Source organism: Engraulis encrasicolus, chromosome 4 (assembly GCF_034702125.1).
Source record: "Engraulis encrasicolus isolate BLACKSEA-1 chromosome 4, IST_EnEncr_1.0, whole genome shotgun sequence".
Taxonomy (NCBI): domain Eukaryota; kingdom Metazoa; phylum Chordata; class Actinopteri; order Clupeiformes; family Engraulidae; genus Engraulis; species Engraulis encrasicolus.
The window spans coordinates 36521519-36549018 of record NC_085860.1 but is presented as its reverse complement, the minus strand read 5'-3'; the positions used below and the strand labels follow the sequence as shown (position 1 = coordinate 36549018).

The 27500-nt window shown below is 43.4% G+C and overlaps 1 protein-coding gene across 1 annotated transcript in view; it reads left to right on the top strand.

The window, feature by feature from the left end:
- abcc8 (ATP-binding cassette, sub-family C (CFTR/MRP), member 8) overlaps window positions 1–27500 on the top strand; it is a 118651-nt gene that overhangs the window by 2922 nt on the left and 88229 nt on the right. Inside the window, exons 2-7 of the mRNA XM_063197349.1 lie at window positions 183–345; window positions 9016–9157; window positions 10675–10796; window positions 14340–14506; window positions 21336–21587; window positions 25329–25517. Of these exons, the coding sequence (XP_063053419.1) occupies window positions 183–345; window positions 9016–9157; window positions 10675–10796; window positions 14340–14506; window positions 21336–21587; window positions 25329–25517 (1035 nt within the window). The remainder of the gene's footprint in view (window positions 1–182; window positions 346–9015; window positions 9158–10674; window positions 10797–14339; window positions 14507–21335; window positions 21588–25328; window positions 25518–27500) is intronic.

Below are 27500 nucleotides of genomic sequence, written 5' to 3'. Positions count from 1 at the left end.
TTCCTACTCCACTGTCTTCACCTTCTGTCTCTGTCTCTGACTCTGTCGCTCTCTTTCTCTCTCTCTCTTTCTCTTTCTCTCTCTTTGTCTCTGTCTTTCTCTGTCTCTCTCTTTGTCTCTCTCTCCTCCTTGTCCCCCTTGTGTCTCCTCTGTGACCCTGCCGGTTGGTCGGTGTCTCCCAGAGTCCTGGCTCCACCATGTCCTTGGCGTTCTGCGGCAGCGAGAACAACTCGGCCGCCTACAATGTGGACGGCGGCGTGCTCAACAACGGCTGTTTCCTGGACGCCCTCACGGTGGTGCCCCATGTGTTCCTGCTCTTCATCACCTTCCCCATCCTCTTCATCGGTGAGTCGGCGCCCTTTCACACTTTCACAGAAGCGTGGCTGCACAGGTGGTCAGACAGTGACATTGGGGATTATTATTGGATCATTTATATATACTGTCGATATATATTGGGGGGGGGGGGGCTTTTTGCCTTTATTTGTGTCACAGGACAGTGAAGATATGGACTGGAAGCGAGTGGTAGAGAGAGACGGGTAAGGGTCGGCAAAGGACCAGGGCCGGCATCGAGCCCGGGTCGCCGGCATATAGTAGCCCAGTGCCTTACCGTTAGGACACGGCAGGGCCATTGGATCATTTTATTTAATCAGATCTGTTTCAGTGCAAGTGTACTTCTGCAATTTAGTATGCAATAGATATGCATACACATACATAGACAGTACTGATGCAGTGTTAATGTAACACTGTTCTGAGAATGTATCGTCCCAATCAATTTAGTGTTAATTCAACTCTTCAGAAAGTGGAATTTAACACACAAAAACAGAATGGGACTACATTCTCAGAATTAACACTGCATTGTTTACTGTGTACTGTGTCACATTCAGGTTTATGATATCAGTTTTGCATCCTTTGTCAAGAGAAATGCACTTCTGTAACATGCACAGTATGGTATGTGTACAGTATGTGGCTGTCAGTATGTCTACTGTCAACTGTATGTGGTGAATCCAGTATGTATTTACTCTCGCTGGGTGAATCATGTTTGAAATGTCTCTTTCATCTTTTATGTGCTAGAAGCAGAGAGTGTTGGAAGCACACATGTGACTACAATACACACATGCGCACACACACACACGTCACACATGTGACTACAATAACCATCATATGATAGGCATATTCACAAGATGACACTCTATCTGTACTGTAATTGAATATGACAGCAAAATTCGGTTCAGTATTTTGTAACCATGCCCCCATTTCATTTTGTTTTGTTCAAGGGAAAGTGCATAGCACCTTTGAAACAAGAGCCGATACCTTTATGCTCACAAACTATTAAGATCTCATTCTCGCTTTCGCTCTTTCACCCCCGTGACCCCTCACCCATTTACCATACCATCCACTTAATAATCTTTTTTATAACAGCCACAAGTCATGCCCGGACCACAGCAGGCAGCGAGAGCATATTCTGAGAACAAGGCGTGGGAAGCATATTTTTATTTTAGACAAACAAATGTGACCTTACCAGTGGAATTTACTGAGCAGAAGCCGGAGCTACAGCACTGTGCCTTTGGGAATCGGGTTTCAAGCGGGCAGTGCCGCCACCACCCGGACCCCCTACCCCCCCATACCGTAGGTGTCAGTGCCATCCGGTACGCCCCTGTCCCCGACCGTCCATGTCAGGCTTAAAAGCGACACAGCTGGCCCAGCCAAAGCTATGCTGTGGAGGGATATTGATATAGTATTAACATAACATTAATATGCAATGGATGTCTAATACATACATGCCGATGGAGGACCTTTTGATTATTACTTGTGGCCTTGAGTAATGGAGGTGGGGGAGGTGTAAGTGTGTTCTAATGGCTATGTTGCTGTTAGTGGGGGCAGGAGGAGGTGGATGGGTGGTGGATTGTGACAACAAGACACTCCTCTGTCGCCTCTCCACGAGACCAGTTTAACAGTCAGCCAGGCACTGTCACTTACAAGCACATGCACACACACACACACACACGCACACGCACACACATATGCACGCACACATGGACACACACACACACACACACACACACACATATGCACGCACACACATATGCACGCACACACACACACACACACACACACACACACACACACACGTCACACACACACACGCACACACGTCACACACACACACACGCACACACACACACACACACACACACACACACACACACACACACACACACACACACACACACACACACACAGACACACACACACACACACACACACACACTCGCACGCACACACTGGCTGTTCTTAGCCCCCCTCTTGTGGCAATCAGCTGGGAGCCGGCCAGACATGTAGCCATTAACATAATGTGGCTGGCAGTGAAGGAGCTGTGAGCTGACAAGAGGCATTACCAAGGTACTTTGGTAGCAGTCAACAGCAGCAGCAGCAGTGAGTCAGTCCAGGGCAAGGTCTGGCTGGGCTAAGTGGTCTGCGAGTCACTTGTTGAAGTACAGAGACACAGAGACAGTAGATCTACAGGCTTGGTAGCCTGATTATCATCGACATTCAAATCTCTTCGAGACTTGGTCTGACCAGGTCAGACTCTGACCTGGTTTGCTTAAGGTTGTTTGCTTATCGACAAAGTGGGAGGAGTTCCCGTATTTGCGGGAACTCAGAAAGTACTTGCATTGCTCTTGACCTGACTAGTTGCAACACTGAAAGTGTTGCGTCACTAGGAAGGCACAGCCTGGCTACAGGCTTGGCACAATATGGCCCAGCAAACATTGGACGACGTTACAGTATATGGACGTTGAGATGATGTCTACATTACGTCCACCGGTCAATGACCAATTCTGGACCTCAGATGGACGTGTAAACCAGTTCCTTTGTTTGGACATCTAAAAATGACCCCATTTGTACGTCAAAATGTAGTTGAACATTTGAACGTCAGTCAAGTTTTCACCAGGGCCACAACTGCGAACCAAAAGCTGCAATCACCATCAGGGGCATTATAATTGAGTTCAATCAGGGATTTTAATCAAAGACCGTGGAGGCGTGAGGGGCAGGGGGACAAGGGGATCCTGACCTGAGTAACTTTTTTGAAATATTTTTAAAATAGGTTGGAGACAGCACTTTGAGAGAGACAGGTAGGAGACAGCTTTGAGAGAGACAGGTAGGAGACAACTTTGAGAAAGACAGGTAGGAGACAACTTTGAGAAAGACAGGTAGGAGACAACTTTGGGAGAGACTGGTAGGAGACAACTTTGAGAAAGACAGGTAGGAGACAGCTTTGAGAGAGACAGGTAGGAGACAGCTTTGAGAGAGACAGGTAGGAGACAACTTTGAGAAAGACAGGTAGGAGACAACTTTGGGAGAGACTGGTAGGAGACAACTTTGAGAAAGACAGGTAGGAGACAGTACTTTGGAAGGGGGGCTGCTGTGGGTCTCTCAATGTCTCACTGTCTATCATAGGTGCTCTTTAACTCCTTTGTGTTTGCCTTACTGTCATCAAAATAGTAATGACCAAGTCTTACAGTAATCTGTTACTTAAGCCTCTCTGTCATGTCACAGCAATGCTGTTATGATGTAGTTGAATCTTTTCGGCAATGAGTGAAAGGGCCCGCTGGAGGGCCCACCTGGGCAAAGAGGCTACGGGTAGAGTACAGGCAGTTTAAACATGAATGAAAGGAAGATCCAGAGGCACTTTGCTGTTAGTCCTTTTTTTCCACATGCACCGACCATTTCAACTCACACAAGTCTTTTTCAAGGTGTAAAAACATACACATACAATAGACATTCTGTTTTAACATTGACCAAAGACAGTGAGAGATGGCCTCTTGTGATTACTCCCTATGTTTAAATTTACTGTTGCCTGACTATTACCAGCCTAAATCAAGTATGTATTAGTCTGTGAACCACTTATTCAATTTCTAGTAGGGGAGGTGTAGTTTATGATTGTCCATGGTTGTTAATTGGACGCTATGAATGTCTGTCATTAGCTCACATCAATTGTACACTGCTGTTCTTTAAAATTAACTGAACATCTAACGGTAAATGATTTAGAACACCATCTGAAGCTAGATGGAAAGATGGTATCACATCTGCTTTTGCTACTGTACTGTATACTGGATCTAAGGGGTGTAAATCCGAAACCTTCATGGCAATTCGATTCAATATCGATTTCTTAGGCCAACGATTCGATTCATTTCAATACTTAAAGGTACACTGTGTAAGATTTTTAGTTGTTTCTTTCCAGAATTCATGCTACCTATTCACTAATGTTACTTGTAAAGGTGCACTGTGCAGGAAATGGTCAAAAATTTATTTAAAATAAATTAATTAAACTTTTAATCCTACCTGGAGCTCCTTTAAAGGGACACTGTGCAGGAAATGGTCAAACAAGGTACTGCAACTATGCTGCTCATTGAAACTGGGCTGCCTATTGCCAAATTTGATCTTTACATGAAAGTTTACGAAGTAATAAACAAATATTTTCTAGTATGGTCCAAGTACAGTAATTTTTGCAGCTAAAAATGGCTATTTTTGGAAATTGAAAATGGCGGGCCATGGAGAAGATCCCCCTTTTCATGTATGAAAAGTGTGATTTTTTCCAGTCATAATGAATACTTAGAATTTGATGCTGGTGGTAAGTATTCATGAAAAAGGTAACATTAGTGAATAGGCAGCATGAATTCTGGAAATAAACAACTAAAAATCTCACACAGTGTCCCTTTATGAATGCTGTATGATTAGGTTCATTTTTTTGACATTACAGGCTTGAATTATGTGTGAAATGTTTAATAAATTAGCAAAAGCTGAAATATCTACACGCATTTTATTTGAGGAACACCATTATTACAGTCAGTCTTATTATTAATATATGAGCAAAACTAGAAAGACTCAGAGAGCGCAGACCTCTGCCAAGGAAGCTGCTTGAAACATTTGACTATGTTACACCCTAAGTCTTTCTGCCTTGTTTTGTGGTGTTCCTGCAATTCAATTTCTGGTCACTAGGAGGCGTCTAGATGGTGAAGAATATTTTGAAAAGTCCTGGTTCCGGTTCGTGATCCGGATCACCACCAGAATTTAATCACTTGTTCCTTGGGTCATTACTAACAACTCCACAAAGTTTCGTCCAAATCCGTTGATTAGTTTTTGAGTTATGCTGCTGACAGACAGACAGACAGACAGACAGACAGACAGACAGACAGACAGACAGACAGACAGACAAACAGACAGACAGACAGACAGAAAAAGCAATGCGACCGAAAACATTACCTCCTTGGCGGAGATAATAAAATACCTCACAAAATGAGTGCAGTAATAACAAAAATCCATGAATCCATCAATAACGATTAATCAATTCTCTGGTGGACGAATTGATTAATGGATTCGGCGGCTGTAGGATCGATGCATCGATACAAATCGATTATTATATTTACACCCCTATTGGATCTGTTATCAAACTACAAGCTTCAGTTTGTCTCGCTGTCCCTCCCCATTCTGTGATTGGTTCAAAATAATTTCGGGGGACAAGCGCTATTCAAGCATACCGCTACTCAGACATACTGCTATTCCAACCAAACGTACCATAGGGTTAGCGTTAGGGTCAGGGTTAGGGTTCGGATAACTGCATGCACTCTCTCTAAACTGATAAAACCTGAGCAATGTAGCACAAACCACAGATTTGTCAGATTTCGTTTTGAAACATGCCGGTATTCAGACAATAGACATCAATGTCTGAATAGTGGCATGTCTGAATAGCGCCACGTAACCCCGAATTTCATGTGAGGATTTCTGGCATGGTTTCCAGGCTTAAGCGTGGGAGACAGCATGAGAATTTGCAGGCTGGTTTAAATGTGGTCAATGATCGTCCTCTTATTTTGGGGTAAAGTGAGCCCTACGGCTCACATATACAACTGTTGTTTCCAGTCACGATCTCATGGCTCAGAAAACATTGCTCCCGTCTTTGGTCATCAGCTGCGCAATTGCTTGTGAAACATTGTGTTTGCTGTAGGCTTTTCTTCCATGCATAATAAATTAGACACGGCAAGTCTCTCAATGAACGCACACATAGCAATTGCATAAGCGAAATATGTTGTGCTTACAGCAACATGACAGCTTCCATAAACACACAGAAGGAGATGCCTAGGGGAATGAATGCATCAGTGATTTAATGGCGATACTACAGGGATGGGAGCCAATCTGGTATGTTTCAAAGATAGAATACTGTATATGTCTTTTGTTGACAGATACTATAGGCAACCATGTGGTCCTCATCTGGGCACACTTGGAACTATACAACAGTTAAAGTGTGAAACCACTGAGCCGGATGCGGCCGGTCAGATGGTTTAATCCAGGGGTGTCCAACTCATTTTGGTCCGGGGGCCGCATACAACCCATGTGGACCTCAAGCGGGCCGCATTAGTAAGATCATCGAAAAAAAGAACTTAAAGCAGAGGATTAGTTTTCAGTACTATCGCGTTATCTTTTCAGCATGTTTTAAAAGTGTGTTGAATATGTAGAAAGCAATGCAATACTGATAATCCTATGCAGAATTTAATTGATTTCATTCATTCATTGCCAACCGTCAATTATTAAAATACGGGACAGTTCATTTTCGTGGGGGGTCTGGGGGTCTTCCCCCAGAAAATGTTGTATTTCTTAGATGTGATTTCTTGCATCTTAACGCATTTTAACATCCCGTTTCCCGTTTCAGGCTCAATACGAACCAATACAAATACAATTATATTTATTATGTACTAATTATAACCAATACCAATACAATATGAATAATAAGTATTAATATTTGATCTCTATATATGAGGTCTATATATGAACTTTATCAAATGCCTGTCACAGTACAAATTTACCATTTATAATAGAAGTGTGATGTGCACTTTGCTACATATACATGTATAAGAGAGCGAGAGAGGACTATTGGGTTAATGTCATGCAGGTCTCGATTTTGCACCCAGTGGCGAAATTGCGCATTTCGGTTATTTCTTTGAAAAAGAAAAAAAAAAACATATTTTTTTTTATTACCTCCGGGCCGGACTGAACCCTCTGTCGGGCCGGATACGGCCCGCGGGCCGTATGTTTGAGACCACTGGTTTAATCCATCCCCAGATTTGTAAAGACAAAAAAACTGAGAGTGTCAAGAAGTAATATTTAGCCCATTACAAAAATTTGCTGCCGTTTGTCTGGGATTTCAGGTTTCTGGTACTTACGAACAAAATTCTTTTTGGGCTCCATTTGCAGTCAAAGCTCCTGATATAGCCTACCCGCTGTCATCCACCTCAAGATGATGTGATGTGAAGCAGAGATTCATGATATTTTGCAATTTGGTTCTGGCCCATTTGAGATCAAATAGGCTCTATGTGGCCCCTAAACTGAGATGAGTTTGAAAGCCTTGGTCTAGGCCGATAACTCAGTTGCTATCACATCTGAGGCTTCGGATGGGAGATTTACTTACATTCTACAGCCAAACTCTGCTAACTGCTAGGGTTAGGGTATTCGTTACGCTCACACTTCACACACGCCCAGACTATTGGTTCTTTGCAGAGAAGCAGACATTCACCATCGACGCATTGTGCTAAGTTTCAAGAAAGCAGAGAATGTGCGCACATCAGTGGAAAAGGTGCTGGACAAAATAAAATAACTGAAGTAATTGATAAATGTCCACAACACTGTTAATGCTCCCAGTTGTTTTAATGGCACAATGTTTCGGACCTTAGACGTTCTTCCAAGTCCGAAACGTTGTGCCATTAAAACAACTGGGAGCATTAACAGTATTGCGGACATTTATGATTTGCTTCATTGTGTTAAGTTTCCTCATGCATTTCTATGGACCATTTCTCCCATGTTCATTCTCTTCCATTAAGAATGTCCTTGACCATGACCCTAACAGCTAAGGCACCGTCCTGTTACGGCAGGTACTGGTTCGATTTCAGGGCCTGTCATTTATCAAACCTCCCCCGTATCACTGAAGCCGCTGCCTTATCCAACAAGGCCTTAGACAGACTGCAATATGTCCAGATTTCTGCTGCCAGGATCCTCGCAGGCACTAGACCCTGGCAGCACATCATCCCCATACTCAAGCAGCTTCACTGGCTCCCCATCATGTCATGCATTAACTATAAAGTGCTCCTCCTAACCTTTAAGTCCCTCCATGCTCTGGCACCCCACTACCTCCCAGACCTCCTTCTCCCCTATGACCCCTCAAGATCCCTGCGATCCTCTTCCAAGGGCCAGCTGGTCGTCCTTCGTACCAGGCTCAAGGCCACCAGTGACAGAGCCTTCCATGTAGCTGCTCCTATTCTTTGGGACAATCTGCCCGACCACATCCAGAATGCCCCTTTGCTGGCCATGGTTAAACAACACCTTAAGAGACTTTGAGTGCATTACAATATGTGACCTTGCCTCCTCCACTTGTGCTTGTCTCCTCGTACCAGGAAGTAATATGTCATGATGACATCACTGACCACAGCATTATATTTCAATATCTTGCAAAAGCTCAATTGTAAAGCCTTCTTCTCATTTGCAATTGGGATGGTGAATGAAAAACAGTCCCTCAAAAGTTGTTGTGGCTAGGCTGACAGCTGGGAAACTTTATCGGTTTCTCCACGGAGGTGGGGCGAGGAGACAAGCACAAGTGGAGGAGGCAAGGTCGCATATTGTAACGCACTCATCTTTTCCTGGAGGCCTATGGCTGCTAGTTCCACAAGCACTTTCACTAACATGCACGCACACACACGCTCACGCACTGACGTGCACACACACGCACACATTTCTACACGATACCTTGTCAAGCGACCTTGAGTGTTTTGAAAGGCGCTATATAAAACAAAAGTTTTATTATTATTATTATTATTATTATTATTATTATTATTATTATTATTATTATTATTATTATTATTTACTGTCACCATCTTCATGGTCCTATGGTATCTCAAATAAAGTCTTAAAAAAACAAAATGAAGTCCCTGACCTGTCCATTGTGTTGTACTGAACTCTTCTCCCTCCCTGCAGGCTGGGGTAGCCAGAGCTCCAAGGTCCACATCCATCACAGCACCTGGCTCCACTTCCCCGGCCACAGCATGCGCTGGATACTCACCTTCATCCTCCTCTTCGTGCTGGTGTGCGAGATCGCAGAGGGCATCGTGTCCGATGGGTAGGCTTTCACATCTCCTCTCCACTGCAGTGCAGTATCTGTGTGTGTGTGTGTGTGTGTGTGTGTGTGTGTGTGTATGTGTGTGTGTGTGTGTGTGTGTGTGTGTGTGTGTGTGTGTGTGTGTGTGTGTGTGTATGTGTGTACATGTGCGAGTAAGTGTGTGTGTGTGTGTGTGTGTGTGTGTGTGTGTGTGTGTGTGTGTGTGTGTGTGTGTGTGTGTGAGACAGAGACAGAGACAGAGACAGAGGAAGATAAGTTGTGAAAATAGACAGAGAGAAAGCGATATTAAGTGTTTATTGCTTAGTCAATTTGCTCTACTCACACAGCATCTGCATAAACACAGCTCTTTCTCTCTCTCTCTCTCTCTCTCTCTCTCTCTCTCTCTCTCTCTCTCTCTCTCTCTCTCTCTCTCTCTCTCATACACATGGCTTTTAAAACAAGGCAAGCAAAAAACAGAACTGCCAGCTGACTCACATCACATCTGCTGCTGCACACATCACATGCACATACACACACACAACACCTGAACCCAAAAATCACTTTGAGAACCCACTTTCAGTCAGCAATTTCATGAAACAAAGCCAGGCAGCTAGGCAGAAAGCCTTCCAAACACAGCTCCAGGTGTTCGCACTTCAAGTGTGAAATGTGTTGTACCCGAATGAACCACCACAAAAGCACAGGAGCTAGTATATCAGAAAGCCAAGCCTTCTGTCTTCCTGTGACACTTTCAATTTCAAAGAATTGTCAGTGGGTAGCACTATCTTTGTCACAGTGGTGAATCTCTCCGTCTCGAGTCGCTTGGAGTGTCTTGGGATTGGTAGCTTTTTTTTCAGTGAAGAAGACTATTTTGTGCCTTTTCAGCGAAGTCTATTGCAGGCCTGCCCTGCCTTGGGTGATCCACACTCTTGCCCCAGTACTCTGTGGGATTTTGAGGGACTGACGATGCCTGTGATGTAGAGCTTGAGTTTGGGTTGGGGACAGCTTGAGGATGAGTGTGGCCAGAATGATAAAGTGCTACGGTAGATGGCTCTGGAGATGATATTAGATTACAGAGCGTACAGAGATACAGAGAGCATATTGCCTTTCATTGTTTTCGTTTATATTTACGATGGCTTTTTGGGTGCCATGCATCATACTGCACTCTTCTTTATCGGCTGATCTCCTCTAACTTTCCAATATTACTTTTTTTTAGTTTCTGCTACTCTAAACTTTTGGACAGGTTTATGATTCTCTGAAGTTCTCCAGTATCTGTGCGCTGACTCCCAGTTGTATTATGCCTTCCTCTGTATCTGTATCTGTATCTCCTTCTCTCTTTTACTCCCACTGCCCTCTCTTTCTCTTTCTCTCTGCCCCCCCACGCCTCTTTCTTTTTAATCTTCTTCTTCTTCTTCTTCTTCTTCTTCTTCTTCTTCTTCTTCTTCTTCTTCTCTCTCTCTCTCTCTCTCTCTCTCTCTCTCTCTCTCTCTCTCTCTCTCTCTCTCTCTCTCTCTCTCTCTCTCTCTCTCTCTCTCTCTCAGGGTCACCCAGTCCCACCACCTGCATCTGTACATGCCGTCAGCCCTGGGCTTCATGGCAGCCATCACCTCCATAGTCTACTACCACAACATCGAGACCTCCAACTTCCCCAAGCTCCTGTTAGGTACAGTATTAGCTACTACTCTTCCCTTTCTTTACTATTGCAACACCATTTTTAGTCTCTTAGAGTTGATTATATTCAAGTTTATTGCCAACTTCCCCAAACTCATACTCCATACAGTGTACTAATCTCTCTTTTTATCACACCAACCTTGCAAAGAACCCCTGTTGGGGTTTATCACAGAACTCATGCTGGGGTTTATCACAGAACTCATGCTAGGGTTTATCACAGAACAGAACCCTTGCTAGGGTTTATAACAGAACCCTTGCTAGACACCTTTCTCTTCACAAGAGCTGCTTCAGTTTCCCTGGAGATAATAACAGGATTCTGGTCACGATTGCCTTGATCGGTGATAACTCTTCAGTTCTGGAGTCATTGTGATGAGCTTTGCACAGGTCACATGAAACTTTGTTCAGTGGGATAATTACAGGTGTTAGGTTACAAGCCCCGTGATTCGTATTGCTCTTTGGTTTCGTTGGCATTGTAATGGGGTTTGCATAGGTCACGCCGTGTGTGGGAAGAACAAAAAAATGTGCTCTCTGAGATAATTGCTGGTTCTAGGTCACAATCTTCTTGATTTCTGTTGCTCTTTGGATTTAATGTATTCATAATGGGTTTTGCATAGGTCACACCAAGAAAAAACTCTTCACAGGGAAAATTACTGGTTTCAAGTCACACACTTTGGGTTTGGTGTCATTGGGATGTGGTTTGCATACTGTGTAGGTCACACAGAGTGTAGGAAATACAAAGCCAACAGATTTGAAATGTCACAACTGCATGAGGATGGCTTGAGGATACATAATAACAAGTTTAGTGCATGGCTGCTATGGTGTTAATGTGTTGCTCATGTTCATGTCAATGTCATTTTTATACCAGCCTCATAAAAGCCATTTAAAGTAATTCAAATCCATAATTAACACATCAAATCGGACAAGCTGTATGGAGGCCTGTTTCTTGACCAACACGAACACAGTAGCGACAAAGGGTGATGTGACTATCATTCAGGAAATGGTTCTGCAAAATTAAATTTCACTGTAGGTCTTTAATGAGACCGACATTGTAGCCCAAAGATAAACACTGGCTACCATGTCTACTCTAGGTGGATTTTTTTTTTAGATGAAAAGAGCATTTATAATCAAAGTAAACATCAATTCAATTCAATTAGTCCAGTCAACCCAGTCATCAATTTAACTCAATTAACCCAGTTTGATTTCATTTCTGCTGACAGACAGAATCCATTCAGGTTTACATAGACAAAAATGGGAATAAATTAGCTGTGTAAAGGGGGTGTTTACTGACTGTTTACTGACAGGCATGATTCTATTGCGGTCATGGTTAGGGAGGTTTTGGTAAGTCCATCTCTACTATTATGGGTAGAACATGGTTAGAGGTCATTACATTGTGGTTTAGAGGTATGCGCATATTGTTGGTGTTTACAGACTTAGGTTTAGGCATAATTCCAATGAGATTGGGTTTTAGGGAAATGTTTTGAATTGGGCTGCTGGACCATTGAGCCTAAATTTTTTAAAAAAAGTCTTTGTGATGTGGGACCATTGGGCTGTGGGACCATTGGGCCATGGGAACATAGACACGCTCCCATGTAAAGTGGGCTGAAGACGTTTGTGGCTAACATGCTAGTGCCTAAGGGGTTCTATGTTCCCCACAACCGGGGAACTTAGGACCCTTTTTTCAAAAAAGGTTTGTATGTTCCCCGCTACTTCCAAGTAGACTGCTACCGCATGGCAAAGCACAGGTTGTTGTTGCACCTCTGACAGGTTAGGTTTAGGGATAGTTTTGGTCAGGGCACAAATTTACAACTCAGAAACATTGCATTACTGACAGGTTAGGTTTAGGGATGGTTTTGGGAAGGGCACAATTTGAAAACTTGGAAACATTGTAATACTGACAGGTTAAGTTTAGGTTTGGTTTTGGGAAGGGTTAGATACAATGTGGGTTACATAGAACCCTTTTTTAGAAAAAGGGTCCTAAGCGGTCCCATACAAAGACCGGGGAATATAGGACCCAGGGAACATAGGTACTCTCCTGTGCCTCGTGCTAACATGACTGCCTCTGCTCTATCTTGATGTATTTGTGTTCCGCCTCTTCTCCCTTCTATAACCATTTCATGCACCATTAGCGCCAACATGTTCCACTGCTGTATCAGCTCCAAATGGCAGGCCATTCTGAGCTATGTTATCCCAATCAGCCTAGGTCAGCAGCCATACGTTACCATAGTGCACACCCACACATCATAACATAGTATATGTGCACGAACATCGCACACCGACAGATGCATGAAGTCGCACACATACACACACACACACACACACACACACACAAACAGGCTCATATACACGCTATCACCCAAAAACAAACAGCCAGACAGGCGCACACACACACACACACACACACACACACACACACACACACACACACACACACACACACACACACACACACACACACACACACACACACACACACACACGCGCGTGCGCGCGTGCGCGTTGTGTGCACACATCAGAGGGTTGTGCATCCATTCCCCTAAGAGCTGTGGACAGTGTTCACTCAACATCTGTGGACTTCACAGATACGGAGCTCCAGGCCACCCTGTTCCCACTGCTGCAGCAAAGGCCCTCAGGAGAGATAGGCGGTGATGAATGCAAAATATTGCAAATGGATGCAAAGTAATAGTGTGGAGATGCAAAAAATGCAGTGTGGGAAATGCAGTGTTAATTAATCACTTAGAGAGTTGGTTTATGGTTGGTTTACCCTGTTCCCACTGCTGCACCACTGGCCCTCAGTATAGCAGGGCAGTGATGAATGCAAAATATTGCAAATGGATGCAAAGCAATAGTGTAGAGATGCAAAAAATGCAGTGTGGGAAATGCAGTGTTAATTAAACACTTACAAAGTTGGTTTATCACATTATGTATAGCATTTGATCCCAGAGTGTTGAAATAGCACTACAATCTTTACATTGTGTTGAATATGAGTGTAATAAGACACTGTTTTACTGTGAGAAGCATTTCTGGCTCAGTGGTTAACTACAGTTTTGCCAAGCTCCCTCTTACTGTCTAAAAAATAGGCCATTCGTGTATTATAATAAACGGTTTCCACAGATGTCCTCAAAAAATAAATCAGTGACTCAAAAACACCTCCTCTGCTTATCGTCTGCCTGGCTGGTTCTTCTCTCTGCATTTTTGCTGTTATACTGGGTCATGCGGTTTGAAATTCTATAACGATCGTGGTATTTTTTTACACAAATGGTCTTTCCAATAATGCAAATTAACGATGTACTCAAAAAAAGAGAAAAAACAAGCACAAGCATCAAATACTTACTCACTAGCGCAGCACTGCTTATTTTCTGCCTGTGTCTCGGTTTGTTCTCCACATTGCTGGTAGGCTACTGGCTATCTGTCTTATAATTACACTCCTGCTGAAAAAACGTAACATTGGCACAAACAACAAAGGCTTTCCTTAATTTCCTCTATACTTACAGTGCTTTTGTCTGTCTGTCTGTCTGTGTGGTTCTTCTCTTGGCAGTGTTGCTGGTCTACTGGGTGCTGGCGTTCGTCACCAAGACGCTGAAGTTTGCCAAGTACACGGAGCACAGTGTGGGCATGAGGCAGCTGAGGTTCTGCATCACCGGGCTGCTCTCCGTGCTCTATGGCCTACTGCTGGCAGTGGAGATCCAGGTCATCCTGGGCAGGGTGAGACAGATACAGCCTACAGCCTATAGCTATACAGTGTGTGTATATATATATATATATATATATATATATATATATATATATATGTAGTGTGTGTGTGTGTGTGTGTGTGTGTGTGTGTGTGTGTGTGTGTGTGCACGCGTGCGCGCGCTGAAAGGTTACATTTGTGTGTGTGTGTTTGTGTCTGTATAGTGTGTGTGTGTATGTGTGTTCTGTGTGTGTGTGTGTATGCACGTGTGTGTGTGTGTGTAGGTGTGTGTGTGTGTGTGTTTGTGTCTGTATAGTGTGTGTGTGTATGCACGTTCTGTACATGTGTGTGTATGCACGTGAGTGTGTGTGTGTGTGTGTATGCACATTGCACACAGACGTTGATACACTTGCTTAAAGGCACTTGTGCCTTTTTGAAGTGTAATTTCGTATCATTTCAAAGTGTAATGCATGCTCACCAAAGGAGTGTGACGAAATATTCTCAATGACTAGAGCTGGGCTGCCCAGTCTTCCCCTGCCAGCTAATGCGCTTTCCCCTGCCATCCTACGATTTGTGAAATTACTGCGGTTATCAATGCTTTCTGATGATGGACAGCTTGCATCGTAGGCAGCTGTGGTTGAATGTTTAGGGAGCTGGACTGTAGATGATAGTGTTGCAGGTTCGATCCCCACCATTACCAATCCCTTCCTCCCTCCAGGGCTTAAGTGCCCTTGAGCAAGGCACCTATCCCATCCCCACACTGCTCCAGGGACTGTAACCCATTCCATGTAATGAGCCACTTTGGATGAAATTGTCAGCTAAGTATGATGCAATGCAATGTAATTTCCTCAGAAATCGTCCCTATATCACATGTGAACACACTTCGAAATAGCACAAATATCTCATATGCTGCTTATATACATGCTGGTGTGTGCACTCCATATTGATGTGTCTGTCATCTATCTGTTTCCAGAAGCACTCGCATGCATTTACATAATAAGGACATACCATGGGCATAAATGAACATCTGTAACAAAATTCATATGACCACCACATATGTTTTCATATGACCGCACTTGCCATGTTCTGAAGAAACACAGGCTGCAGCTGCCCAAACCCTGCGCACTTCACTGACAAATGTGTAGCAACTGCAGTGCATTTAGTATTTAGTACCTGTTAGTATTTGCGTCTCTTTGCCAGAGGTTTTTTTTTTTTCATTTCCACCGGCGGCACTTAGAGTCCCTGTGAACATTGATTGAACACAGACACAGGCACGCGCCAGAAATGAAATGAATCTTGTGACCTCAGAGGTAGTGAGGCAACCATGATCCCACAACACACACACACACACACAGCACTAACTCATGCAGGAAATTAATGACTCATGTCCGCAGTGCAACAGAACAGCGCAGGAGTCTTACAGGGATCTCTGGATCTTGTATATGTCATATAAACCAAATGACTCTGTCATAGCCCAAGACTCAAGTTCAGCACAGCACAACACTTATTCGAGTGTGAGTGGCACCTTATCTGTCCTGAGACGTTATTTACTAGACCCCTACAGTAGCATCTATGATAGCAGAGGGCTTGAGTTCTGTCTGTTGTTGAACTGTGATATTGATCTCATCACCGTTATGGAAAGTAGAGCAGTCACTCAACATAATCCCCAGTTAATCTAAGACAGAGTGCTGTTGTCAATACTTGGCACATAGTGTTAGCAGGCCACTGTTTTACATCAGATAAGGGATAGACTCAGTGTACCGTACTGTATATAGAGGCATTCCCTCATGACTGCGTTTTCTTTCTGCTACTGGTGTTTTTTCTGCACTGCGACATTCATGCCCTAGTCTACTCTTCATCATGTGGTACCATCATGGCGATATACTGTATGTAGAGGATCATGACTATGTTTGTGACTGCCAATTGATCGACTACCAAGTCATCGTGACTACCAAATTCTGATTACATTGTAGCTGTAACACTGTAACACTGTTGGCGGTGTGATGAGGGTTGTCTATGAAGTGTTTTTGTCTGGTGTTTCTTGAATGCCTTCCCCATCCTTGTAAACACACATAAGCAGTGGCTTTGGATAAAATTGTCAGCTAAGTGTTTTGTCATGTCATGTAATCTCCTCACCGATTGTCCCTTTAACACATGTGCACGCACTTCGAAATGGCACAAAAATCATGTATGGTGCCTATAGTAAATGTGTGTACTCCATATTGATGTATCTGTCTTTTATCTGTCTCCAGGAGCACTCACATGCATTTACATGGACACAAAAGGGCATAAATGTGCATCTGAGGGTTGCCTTTGAAGTGTTTCTGTCTGGTGTTTCTCGAATGTCTTCCCAAGCCTTGTAAACACACATAAGCAGTGGAGCCATGCTGACAATGAAAATGATTTCAGATGTGAAAACATCGCAGCACTGCTGTTGCATGTTGGAGAGTGTCCCCTCAATGTTACACACTATGACACACTATGGATTTCACTTTGAATTTCCAGAAGGATGCCATTTTTAACTGGCTGACCACCTTACAGCCAGCCAGAAGATATTGATAGAGATTGTTAGCTGCCAATAAGCTTATATGTTGACGACCCACTTATGTCATTAATGCCCCCAGTGGAATGCCTCCCTTTCTACACAGTAAAAAATGCAGTGTTAACAACACTTGAGACAACTTGGAGACCAAAAGTAACTCTCTAGTGCCTCTTTTCCACTGCCGGTTTCTGGTAGGCCTACAGCTCGGCAAAGCGCAACTTGGCCGCCACTTTTTGCTTTTCGAATAGGCACGATACAGCTCAATCGTAAAGCAAAATAGTGGCAGCCGAGTCACGCTGTGTCGAGCTATAGGCCTACTAGAAAATCGGCAGTGGAAAAGAGGCCTAAATGTTGAATTAATACTCAGTTTATTTACTGCGTAACACCATGTAATCTATGTTATTTATTGCAGTTTTAAACAGCACCCTGTAGCCTACCGTATGCTGGCTACGACCTGCTTGTTCCTGAAGGTACATCTCACACTGTGAGGCAGCCAGGCAGGCAGAGTGGCGCGTCTCTCTCCCTCTTTCGCTCTCTGAGTATATAAATAGTCAGCGCATGCATAGGCTGGACTCAGCTGTCTCCGCTGCTGTACATAACCTACTTCTTTATGGAAGCGGCAAAGCTGCAGGCCTCACCAGGAATCTGTCAGGTGATGTTGAAGTGCAGTGCTGCATCACACACATGCAGATGGACTCATGCAATATGCAGTAACACATGCATGGCTTTCCTGGCCTCTCTGTTTTCTTTATGTATTTATTTTATTTTAATTTAATTTTTTTCAAAAAGTTTGTGGAGTAAAATCAGTACGATCAGCGTTTTTTATGCAGTAGCTGTGATGGAAGCCTTACATGGGAAAATGTTGACATTTATGTTCCTGAAATTCTGCATGCTACGATGCATACATTTATCATTACTATGAGGTACTGTTAAAAATAGCTGCGTGACAGAATTCTCAAAATCAATAATTCAGCAGTCAACAAGTAGGCCCTTAGGCGTACAGAGTGACACTAATTTGAAGCATTCACTGTTTTATTTCTCAATATGTGCCCACATTCTTAGATGGTTAGTGTTAGTGTTAGTTAGTGTTTTAGTGTAGCCTATTGATATTCACACAGACATCATATGGACTAGCCATGGACCCAAAAATAACCAATTCTAAAATAGAAAATAATAGCTCTTGACTTGGCCACCAGTTGTAAAAACATCAATAGGTCTTGCCCAGCAGTTAAAGGCCACAGTCTCCTGGGTGTCCTTCTAGTTATCCTGTTGACTGCCTGCCTGTTTGACCCAGTCATACCTCTTGAGTATACCGCTGCCCTTACTCAGTGTTCCTTGATCCTGCTAGATTAGCATTAGCCTTGAGTAAACACGAGCCCAAGTTCCACACATATTGAGTGGATCCCAGTCTTCAGAGCCCTGCTGTTAGCCTTGGAGGCCACCACGGGCATGTAAAAGGGGACCAGTTACAAGTTTACCCAAGACATTGACAATAAACTGCAGAATGTAATGAGCTAGTCTAGTGACAGTGTCTCGCATTGCCTCTGGATGTGGATATGACTGCTGGCAGCAATATGGAGTTTGTTTTCCTCTTGGTCTGCAAATGTGTTAGTGTGTATACAGTATAGTATATCCATGGTGTGTGCGTGGGTATGATCACTCTGGGAAGTATGATCTGTGTGGGTTGTCACACTTGAAGTGCCCTTGCAAACTGCAGAGTGTATCTTAAGTGCTTTTCTGACATGTATCCTGCACGCAGCAATGTGATATATGACACTCTGTGACATAATTTAATCGCCATCGCATGGACATGGCCATGGGTATGTGCGTGTGTTCTGTTATAGAGTACTGTCTGATCCATGAGCTATTAGCATGTTCTGGAATATCTGTAACCTCAGATGATTTAAGTGCAGTCAATATTCCTTCCGTGTTGTAGTGTGTGTTATGGATAAGAATTAATTTGTGCAATAATTCAGTATTTGAGCATGAAGGAAATAAATTCCATAACCATCCATATATTTCTGTAGACGGTAAAGAAATGCAGTGTTAATTCAACACCTGTATTTATATTTATAAAGTGGTTTTGGTCCCACAGTACTCTCAATGTATTGAATGAACACTTTTTTCTGTGTAGGCAGGGTGCGATTTGTCAAAAAAACAGAGGGGGGGATGTTTTTTTTCATGAAACGTGACGTCACAAAATGAAGTTAACTAACAGCTCAATATTGGATGATATCAAATGAATAACAGTCAAAAACAAGGGGGCAGTGAGTTTTTTTTTTTCAACACAGACACGGACACTAAGACAATGCGTCTTCATTGAGAATTTTTTGTAATGCAGTTGGGCGTCTCTTGCGCAAACATGTTACACTGAAATTGCCTATTTCGTGTGGCAAAAACACTTCAGTCACTCACAATCCCAAGCGCACTAACCCTAGACATACCCACCGAGTGTAGGCAGAGGGGGCTACTTCAACGTGTCGTCCTCATGCGTTGCAACTTTCTACAAACTTTTAGTCGGGTCATTCAAATGAATTGCATGTTCAGGCGCTACCCACCCATTCCGTCTGCCTTGACAGTAGCTTAGATTTACGATCAAGGCACAACGGTTTCATAGCCTAACATGCAGACAGAATTACTTGAACAATTTCAGTTTTCCTGATGGCAAGGACGCACGTTTGCACACAGGTGATGGTTTCATACCGCAGTCTTAATTCAAGTAGCTAGTTCATGACCTGTTGGGGTCTTTCATTTGTTTGTGCCCTTACAATCTCCTTATGCTCCGTTTGCAAGCATTTCCCTCTAAGCAGCGTATATAGCCTACAACAGAACAGAAGAGCCGCGTTTAGCCTATAGCCTAGGTTTGGTTCCCCCTGATTGCCAGGACGCACTTTTGCACACAGATGACTGGTTTCATAGGCCTATAGTTCCTTATGCGGTCTTTTATTTGATTGTGGTGCATTAATTCAACTTTTCTGCTCCATTTTAAAGCACCTCCCTTCCTAGAGCACCTGCTTTTTGCCATTTGCATTCTGCATCCAATGCGGCACCTCATAAATTAGCGAGAGGGCGCAACACGCTCCTCTTTCGTCTACAAACCCAGAAGAAAGTGATCAGGACAGGGCGCCTCTCGCAACATCTGCCTACTGTCGGTGCGTCTTTTTGCATAGCCACTCAAGAACAGTAGGGAGTTGGAAGCAAAGTATTTCAAACCAAATGTCTTTTTTAACGTTTCCTTCGTTTGCTCCCCCACTGACGCTGCGCTTAGGCTATGCAATGCAATGCACCCTTTTTGCGTGCCTGTTTGTAGGCACTAGCCAAGTAGTTGGGTAGGTTGTTTTTTATTTGATGGTCCATTTATTGTTTTTTATTTGATGGCGTTTCATTTTCGCAGGTCGTTTGCATTAGGATAGGTTACTAATTCCCGTAGGCCGACTGAACGCAACTTTGTTGCATATTTGCTGGCAGACGGGGATCTCGTGAACATTAAAGCTTCCACCACGTCGGGCAATTTTGAAAGTGAGTGCAATGTACACTGCAGAAAACGGTCACAACTTGCTTTACATGTCAACATTTTTGTTAGTTTATTTTGATAGGCCTATTCGCGAGCATATTTTCCAGCAGAGATAAAAACCAGAAGGGGGGACAATCCCCCCCATCCCCCCCGGCAAATCGCACCCTGTGTGTAGGTGTACCCTGGTAGTCCAACTACCTCTGTCTGACATTGTTGCATTGAGACATTTTCTCACTCTTTCCGAAGTCTGCATGGTTGGGATGAATGTGGTTAGCCAAGATAGGCCTGTCAACACTACGCCCTACAATTCAGCAGCTGCACATAAATATGTTATCTTTCACGAACACTACCTCTAGCATAGTAAAGATTACGCTGAAACCTGTTATTCCTAGCCTAGTAAACTAGACAAACCTGGCCAAAAACACTTTCGGCAGGATGGTGGAGAAAGCATCATAGCTACGATAAATGAAAAACGGTCATTCGCTTCGATGGGTCATGTCATTAACCAAGACAGTGCAGAGGGAATTTGGTTGGAACCACCCACGGCCATCAATTATCTGAATGAACTGATTGCATTTTCATGTTTGTCTGGCTGGCCAGGCTATGTCAACCCTGGCAATACATATAAGGAAATCCTAACCTGTAATTTAAGAATAGAAGGAAGTAATGGAGTGGAAGTTGTCAGGAAGGCTTACACAGCAAGGCTAATGTTTGTGTGTTAGTTGTTTTTTAAACCCATTACTTTTTCGACTACTTTGTATTCTAAGATCATGCATGTTGCTTCTCTTTTCTTCTCTTTTTTCAGCGCTACGTCTGCTTCCAGCACACCATGGAGGTGAAGCCCCCTGAGGACCTTCAGGATCTGGGTGTGCGGTTCCTGCAGCCCTTTGTCAACCTGCTCTCCAAAAGCACATACTGGTGGATGAACACCTTCATCACCAACGCACACCGCCGGCCCATCGACCTCAAGGTCCTGGGCAAGCTGCCCATCGCCATGCGAGCCCTCACCAACTACCTGAAGCTGCGCAAGGTTTTTGAAGCTCAGAAGGTAGAGCAGGTACTTTGTTGAGTATTTCACCATAATGTCACGGAATGGGGTTCGCAACCTATTGTTTTGCTGGCACATTTTACTTGACTGTACAATATTTATAAATATGTGGTATGTTTCCGGTCTTGGTATTGATTCTCATGGAGAACAGTTTATTTTCTCAACAGTTTATTTCAAACCGCATGGTATAGGTAAATCAATATGTTGGAGGAGGTCCATTAATGTGCTGGAAATCGCTATGGGAAAAGATGCCAACTGATGCTATCTGAAACAATCAATACCCAACATCTCATGATGCATTTCACAACTTCAGCAGTATAAATGAAATAAAAGGAAGGCAAATTAAGCTAAACTGTTCATATAGAACCGTTTAAAAAAAAAAAAAAAACACAGAAAAACGATTACCTTCACCAGAGCATTCAGACACTTGTGCCTTGTGCTTACCAGTATTTTCTGCTACATGCTTGGGGGAAGTATGATATTACTCTCCTCCACTCAGGCTGACCTGTGTCACTTTTTCCACGATGTCATTACTCTGCTGCTTAAACTCACAAATATCCAGGTCATAGGCTAGTTTATTGCAGCCACAGGGACAAAAAACAGCCATGAGATGCCTTTCATCTTGGAAAAAATGTTAACCCAGTCATATGAACATGATGTTTATGTACACAGTACACTGTATGTCTCTCTTCCCACTCCAAATGTCCTCCTGGAGGAAGGGTGCCATTCACATTAAGCTGGTAATGTCTTGGTGCTTGACTCCTTAACCACATCAGTAATGGCAGATTTGCTGCCACCAACCCCCTTTTGACTCTCAGCCAGTAAAGCCAGGGCCGCTGACAGATTTGGACGGGTCCAGGACAAAGTCATTTGAAAGGGCCCCCCCACTCAATACATACAATGTAATGAGGACCCAATTCTGACTGACTCCCCTCTCTCTGGACCCAGGGCGATTGACCCCTTTTGTGCCCTCCTGTCATCTTCAGCCATAGGAGACCAGAAGAGCATGCAGAGCCACTTCACACGTCAATAAATCTTTGGCAAACTGTGCCTTCCTATGTCAGTAAAGCTTACACCCCCTCACTTCCTATGTGACACCAAAGTCACTGACCCTCCGGCATCCTACAGTAACAGCCACAGCCGACATCTTTGATGGAGCTTGAAGGAAGTTGGATCTAATCTGGGTTACTGGAGTTCGTAGTGGATATAACAGAAGCAGCAGTGCGGTGGTGTGTGTGGTGTGTGTGTGTGTGTTGAGTGTGTGTGTGTGCACGCATGTTTGTGTTGCGCTTGCCTGTCTGTGTTTGTGTGTACAGTATGTGTGTGCCTGTCCATGATTGTATGTGGACATGCATGTGTATGCGTGTGCCTGCCTGCCTGTTTATGTCTGTGTGTTTGTTGGGGGATGCTAGTATGGGGGATGTGGGTCAGATATGAGGTCAAGGGCTGTAAAGGGTGAAGGTTTTCCACTCTGTGGTGTGAACCATGCTCCATGCATGGACACTGTAAGCTCAACGTCCTATGTCTCCTCTACTTTTATTTCCTTCCGGGTTACATTGAAAGGGAGACACTGTTCCCATTTTCACTGTGAACACACTGGCCCTGTTGACCTCTGGAGGGGTGAAAGAACTCTGTTACCATGGGAACGAGCCCAGCGGGCGTACGAGCGAGAGTGGGAGGGTGGACAGTGTGAGAAGACGGGCCCCGTGCTTCGCCGGACCTCCTTCTGAACTCCAGGTAGGACGAGGCAGCTTTGCACGGCCGCTGAGTGTCACCCGGCAAATGCGTCACCGTCGGCGACACCAGGATGTGCGAGAGATGCGAGCAGTCACGTCTGCTCCGGACCCACCGTGGACTCGCCGCCTTCAACCAGAAGTTCACAGCCCAAGCTTTTCCGGCTCGGATGACACTGATGATGATTCTGTAAACAAATGGCTTGATCGGGGGGTCCTGGAGAGAGGCTTCCCCTCTGCACGGATGCTTGGCGCGACTCGGCTCGCTGTCGGGGGTTGGTCTGGTCAGAGAGAGCCGGAAGCGCAGACTTTGTTATGTTGGATTGGGGTTAAGGCAGGATGTTCCTACAGCCTTTGGGCTGTGTCAGTTGTCTGCATTATATTAGGGAAAACAAAACACATGCAGGATGTTTTATGCTGTATATAAACGGATATTTGCATAACCGAAAAGTCAAAATAATATGAAAAATAATCAGAATGGTCTTGTCTGAACAAGTGTTTACACTTCCCACAGTTGTAATGATTAAACATGTAGCATTGTATGACAGACACGGTAGAGTTATGGCCTATTAAATGTGTAGATTTTAAAAATCGGTAACACTAGTGTTACATCTATTAGCCCTAATACATACAATATTAATGCCTGTATAAGTAACTTGTAAGGCATGTACAACGCAAAATCAAACAATTATTACAGTAGGTCCTCATTAAGGTTATATTGGTAATAAAGCCTTAATTGTGCATGAGCAAGACATTTGTGAATACATGCCTAAAAAATGTTTGATTTAAATGATAGTACATACCTTACAAGTTACTTATACAGTTTACAGGCATTAACATTGTATGTATTAGTGCCAATAGATGTAACACTAAAATAAAGTGGAACCAAAAGATCTAATTTCCAAAACAATCATATCTCGTCAGGAAGCAGAGGATGTTTCAGTGCTCACCAGAGACAGCAGAATACAGAAATAGAGAAGTGTGCCTGGCACTGTCAAAGAAAAACAATAGCTGTGTTAAATTTATAATTAACATGCACTTCATGTATTTTTAGCAAACCTCTCACATCACATTATAAGGAATGATATGTCCTGATCTCCCTTCTTTCATCGTCTTTCTATCTCCTTTTATCAGCCCTCCTTTCTTTTATTCTGTCTATCATCTCCTTTCTGTATTCCTTTTCTCAGCCTCTACTAAACCCTCTCCTTTCATCATCTTCATCCTCCACATCTCTTGTTATTTTTTACCAGGGGGTCACTGGCTTGGCTTTACTTGTGTCTATTTACATTGTGGTTTGCTACATTTGCTAAAAGTTATTTATTTCCAAAATCCATGCTGCCCATTCACAAATGTTACCTTTTTCATGATTACTTACCACCACCATCAAATTCTAAGTATTCATTATGACTGGGAAAATTCCCCTTTTCATACATGGAAAGGGGGATCTTCTCCATTGTCCGCCATTTAGAATTTCCAGAAATAGACATTTTTAGCAGCAAAACGTGCTGTACTTAGGTCATACTAGTAAATATTAGTTCATTACTTGAAAAGCACAGTTTCAATGAGCTGCATAGTTGCAATACCTACTCTGACCACCATCCTACACAGTGCACCTTTAATGGCCATTGTGTCACTATTAGAAATACAGTAGAAGTCACTATTCGGTCCCATTCTATGAGTATCTCTGAGAACTTCCATGAGATTTCCCAAGTGTTTTGAGCTGGATCTCTCAAGGAGCCATCATGGAACATCATCAATGGCTCCTATATTGTTTCCCAGAAGCATCAACCAGAAACTGGTGAAACTCCTCAGGTGAGGAACGTAATGAACTTTCAGCTCCCAAAAAAAGTCCACTTGCACCTTAGCTGCTTACAGTGCATTTCATTTTAAGAATCTTTGTCTTAAATAGACAATGGAGGGTCCTGGGGGAGGGCCATTTACAGATAAAGGTAAACCATTATGGTTAATAGTAACAAGAATTAATGTTTGCTTCTCCCCCTGCTCCCCCCTCCTGTAGAGGCCCCTGGGCACCCAGCCCATGGGCCCCAAGTGGATCTGGAGGGCCCTGCGGAAGGCCTTTGGGAAGCCCCTGATCCTCAGCATCACCTTCCGCTTCATGGCTGACCTGCTGGGCTTCGCCGGGCCCCTCTGCATCTCTGGGATCGTCCACCACATCAGCAAAGAAAACCGCACCACCCAGCCACCGGTGAGAGATGATGCACATTAACCCTTTTGCATGGAGTTTCTGGTATAGCATTACCCATAACTTAACATAACATAACATTACCAAAATGGTAACTACAAAGTCTTAATCTGTTTCTTCAGGCTCTCGGTAAAGTCATTGCAGTGTTGTTATGATGTAGTTGAGTTTTTTATGCCAAGGGTAAATAGTGTAAATGTACACCTATTTAAATCCACCATTAAAGGTGCACCATTGTACTTCGATACCATAGGTACCCAAAATGTACATAGATACCAAACAAGAACAATCGGATAACATAGTATTACTAAAAAGACTGTGCAATGTGGTAGTACTGTGGTATTACTACACTTTTTTTTTTCTTTTTTCGATGAATAATAAGGCGTTCCACTGGTGCAATGTTGAGCATTACGAGGCTCATATTCCACTCTCTTCCTTCTCTGAACATCACTGAGGTGATATCCTTTCTTGTGTGTCATTTCCTGGGACAAGGACATTGGGTCATCTTGCTCCTCCAGTAGTTGGAGGAGATGTTTATTATTAGAGCATCATGAGACCACAGGTGGTAGGCTAGTCTGGCAGACTCCCAGGAGTGCACTCGTGTGTGTCCCCAGACAGAATAGAAGGCTCGATGAAAGATTAATGGACGCCGCCACTGCTCCGTTTTCTGAGGCTTAAATATCAGACGCCACAGGGAAGTTCTGATCTAACACTGTCATCAAGGATGCAGTGTGCAGAGTGTTCTTCATGTTCTGACCCAATGTGTCTACTTTTTTTCTGCACGGAGAGTCAGGCCTAAATAAGACTGTGTGAGTTGAATATGTTATTTGAAGTTTCTCATCGCCACCATTGTCAGCCTCTGTGAGACTGTGAGACTATGTTTCTGGGCATAATTTATTATGGCTACTTAATATACCCCCTAGACGGACACAGAAGAGCATTGCAATCAAATTGTTCGTGTCAGTTTGATGACACCTTTATCTGAAGATAATCTAGATGCAGTGGATGTTTCATTGTGCATTTTGTCGGAGCTCATTTCCTAGCCAATTTCCACTCGATTGCCTTCCAGAAGTTGGAGAGTTTCTGCATCTTTAATAAGGCCATATTACCAGGCCCTGCAATGACAGGTAGGGAAGGAGAAGTGAATGGATTTCAGAAATGGCTCCTATGCACTGATAAATTATTCAAAATGGAATTTATTTATGACCTGGACGTATGAGCCTCTCACCTGCTGAAAGACGAAATAAGAGAGAGAGAGAGAGAGAGAGAGAGAGCATATTGAACATTATTTTATTCAGTTTTAGATAGGCAGTTTGCACTCAATTCTGCACTCATTTCTCATTTAATTGTGACCAGTAAAGCCTCCGGATGACAAATCTCATATATTCCATAGTTGCTCTATGTGCTGTGAATCAAACACTTTTCAGAGTTGAATGAACACTCATCTTGGTTCTACTCTGTATGTGTCCAATGACAGTGAAACTGAGAAATTGACTGTGTGCATGGGCAAGCCATACATGATAAAAATCAAGGAACACCACACACATGACACGTGATAGCGCACAGGCCTCCTGCCCATGACATTTATCTTTCTTGTATGTTAATCTTCAGCAAGCCTTAGACTGTGGTAGGCCTACTCTAGGGGTGGGTATTGGGAAGGGGTTTCACGATGCACATCACGATACACATGCCACGAAGCGATACTATCACGATGCATTGAGATACATGTATTATTGCGATGCATTGCGATATTTACGTCATTCATTTTCTTTTTTCACCTTTGCCAACATTATACAATAAAATATAAATAAAAATTATGATAATTTATACGTAGAATAGGTTGCAGAAGGCTACTTATAAAGTTTCAAAATAATAAGAATGACGATTTGAAGCTTGGAAGCACTATCACATCATATCATGCGGTGTTGTTGTCCATGTTTTCTGGACCAAAGGGTAACAGAACTTTGAAAGGACACATCACGATACTGC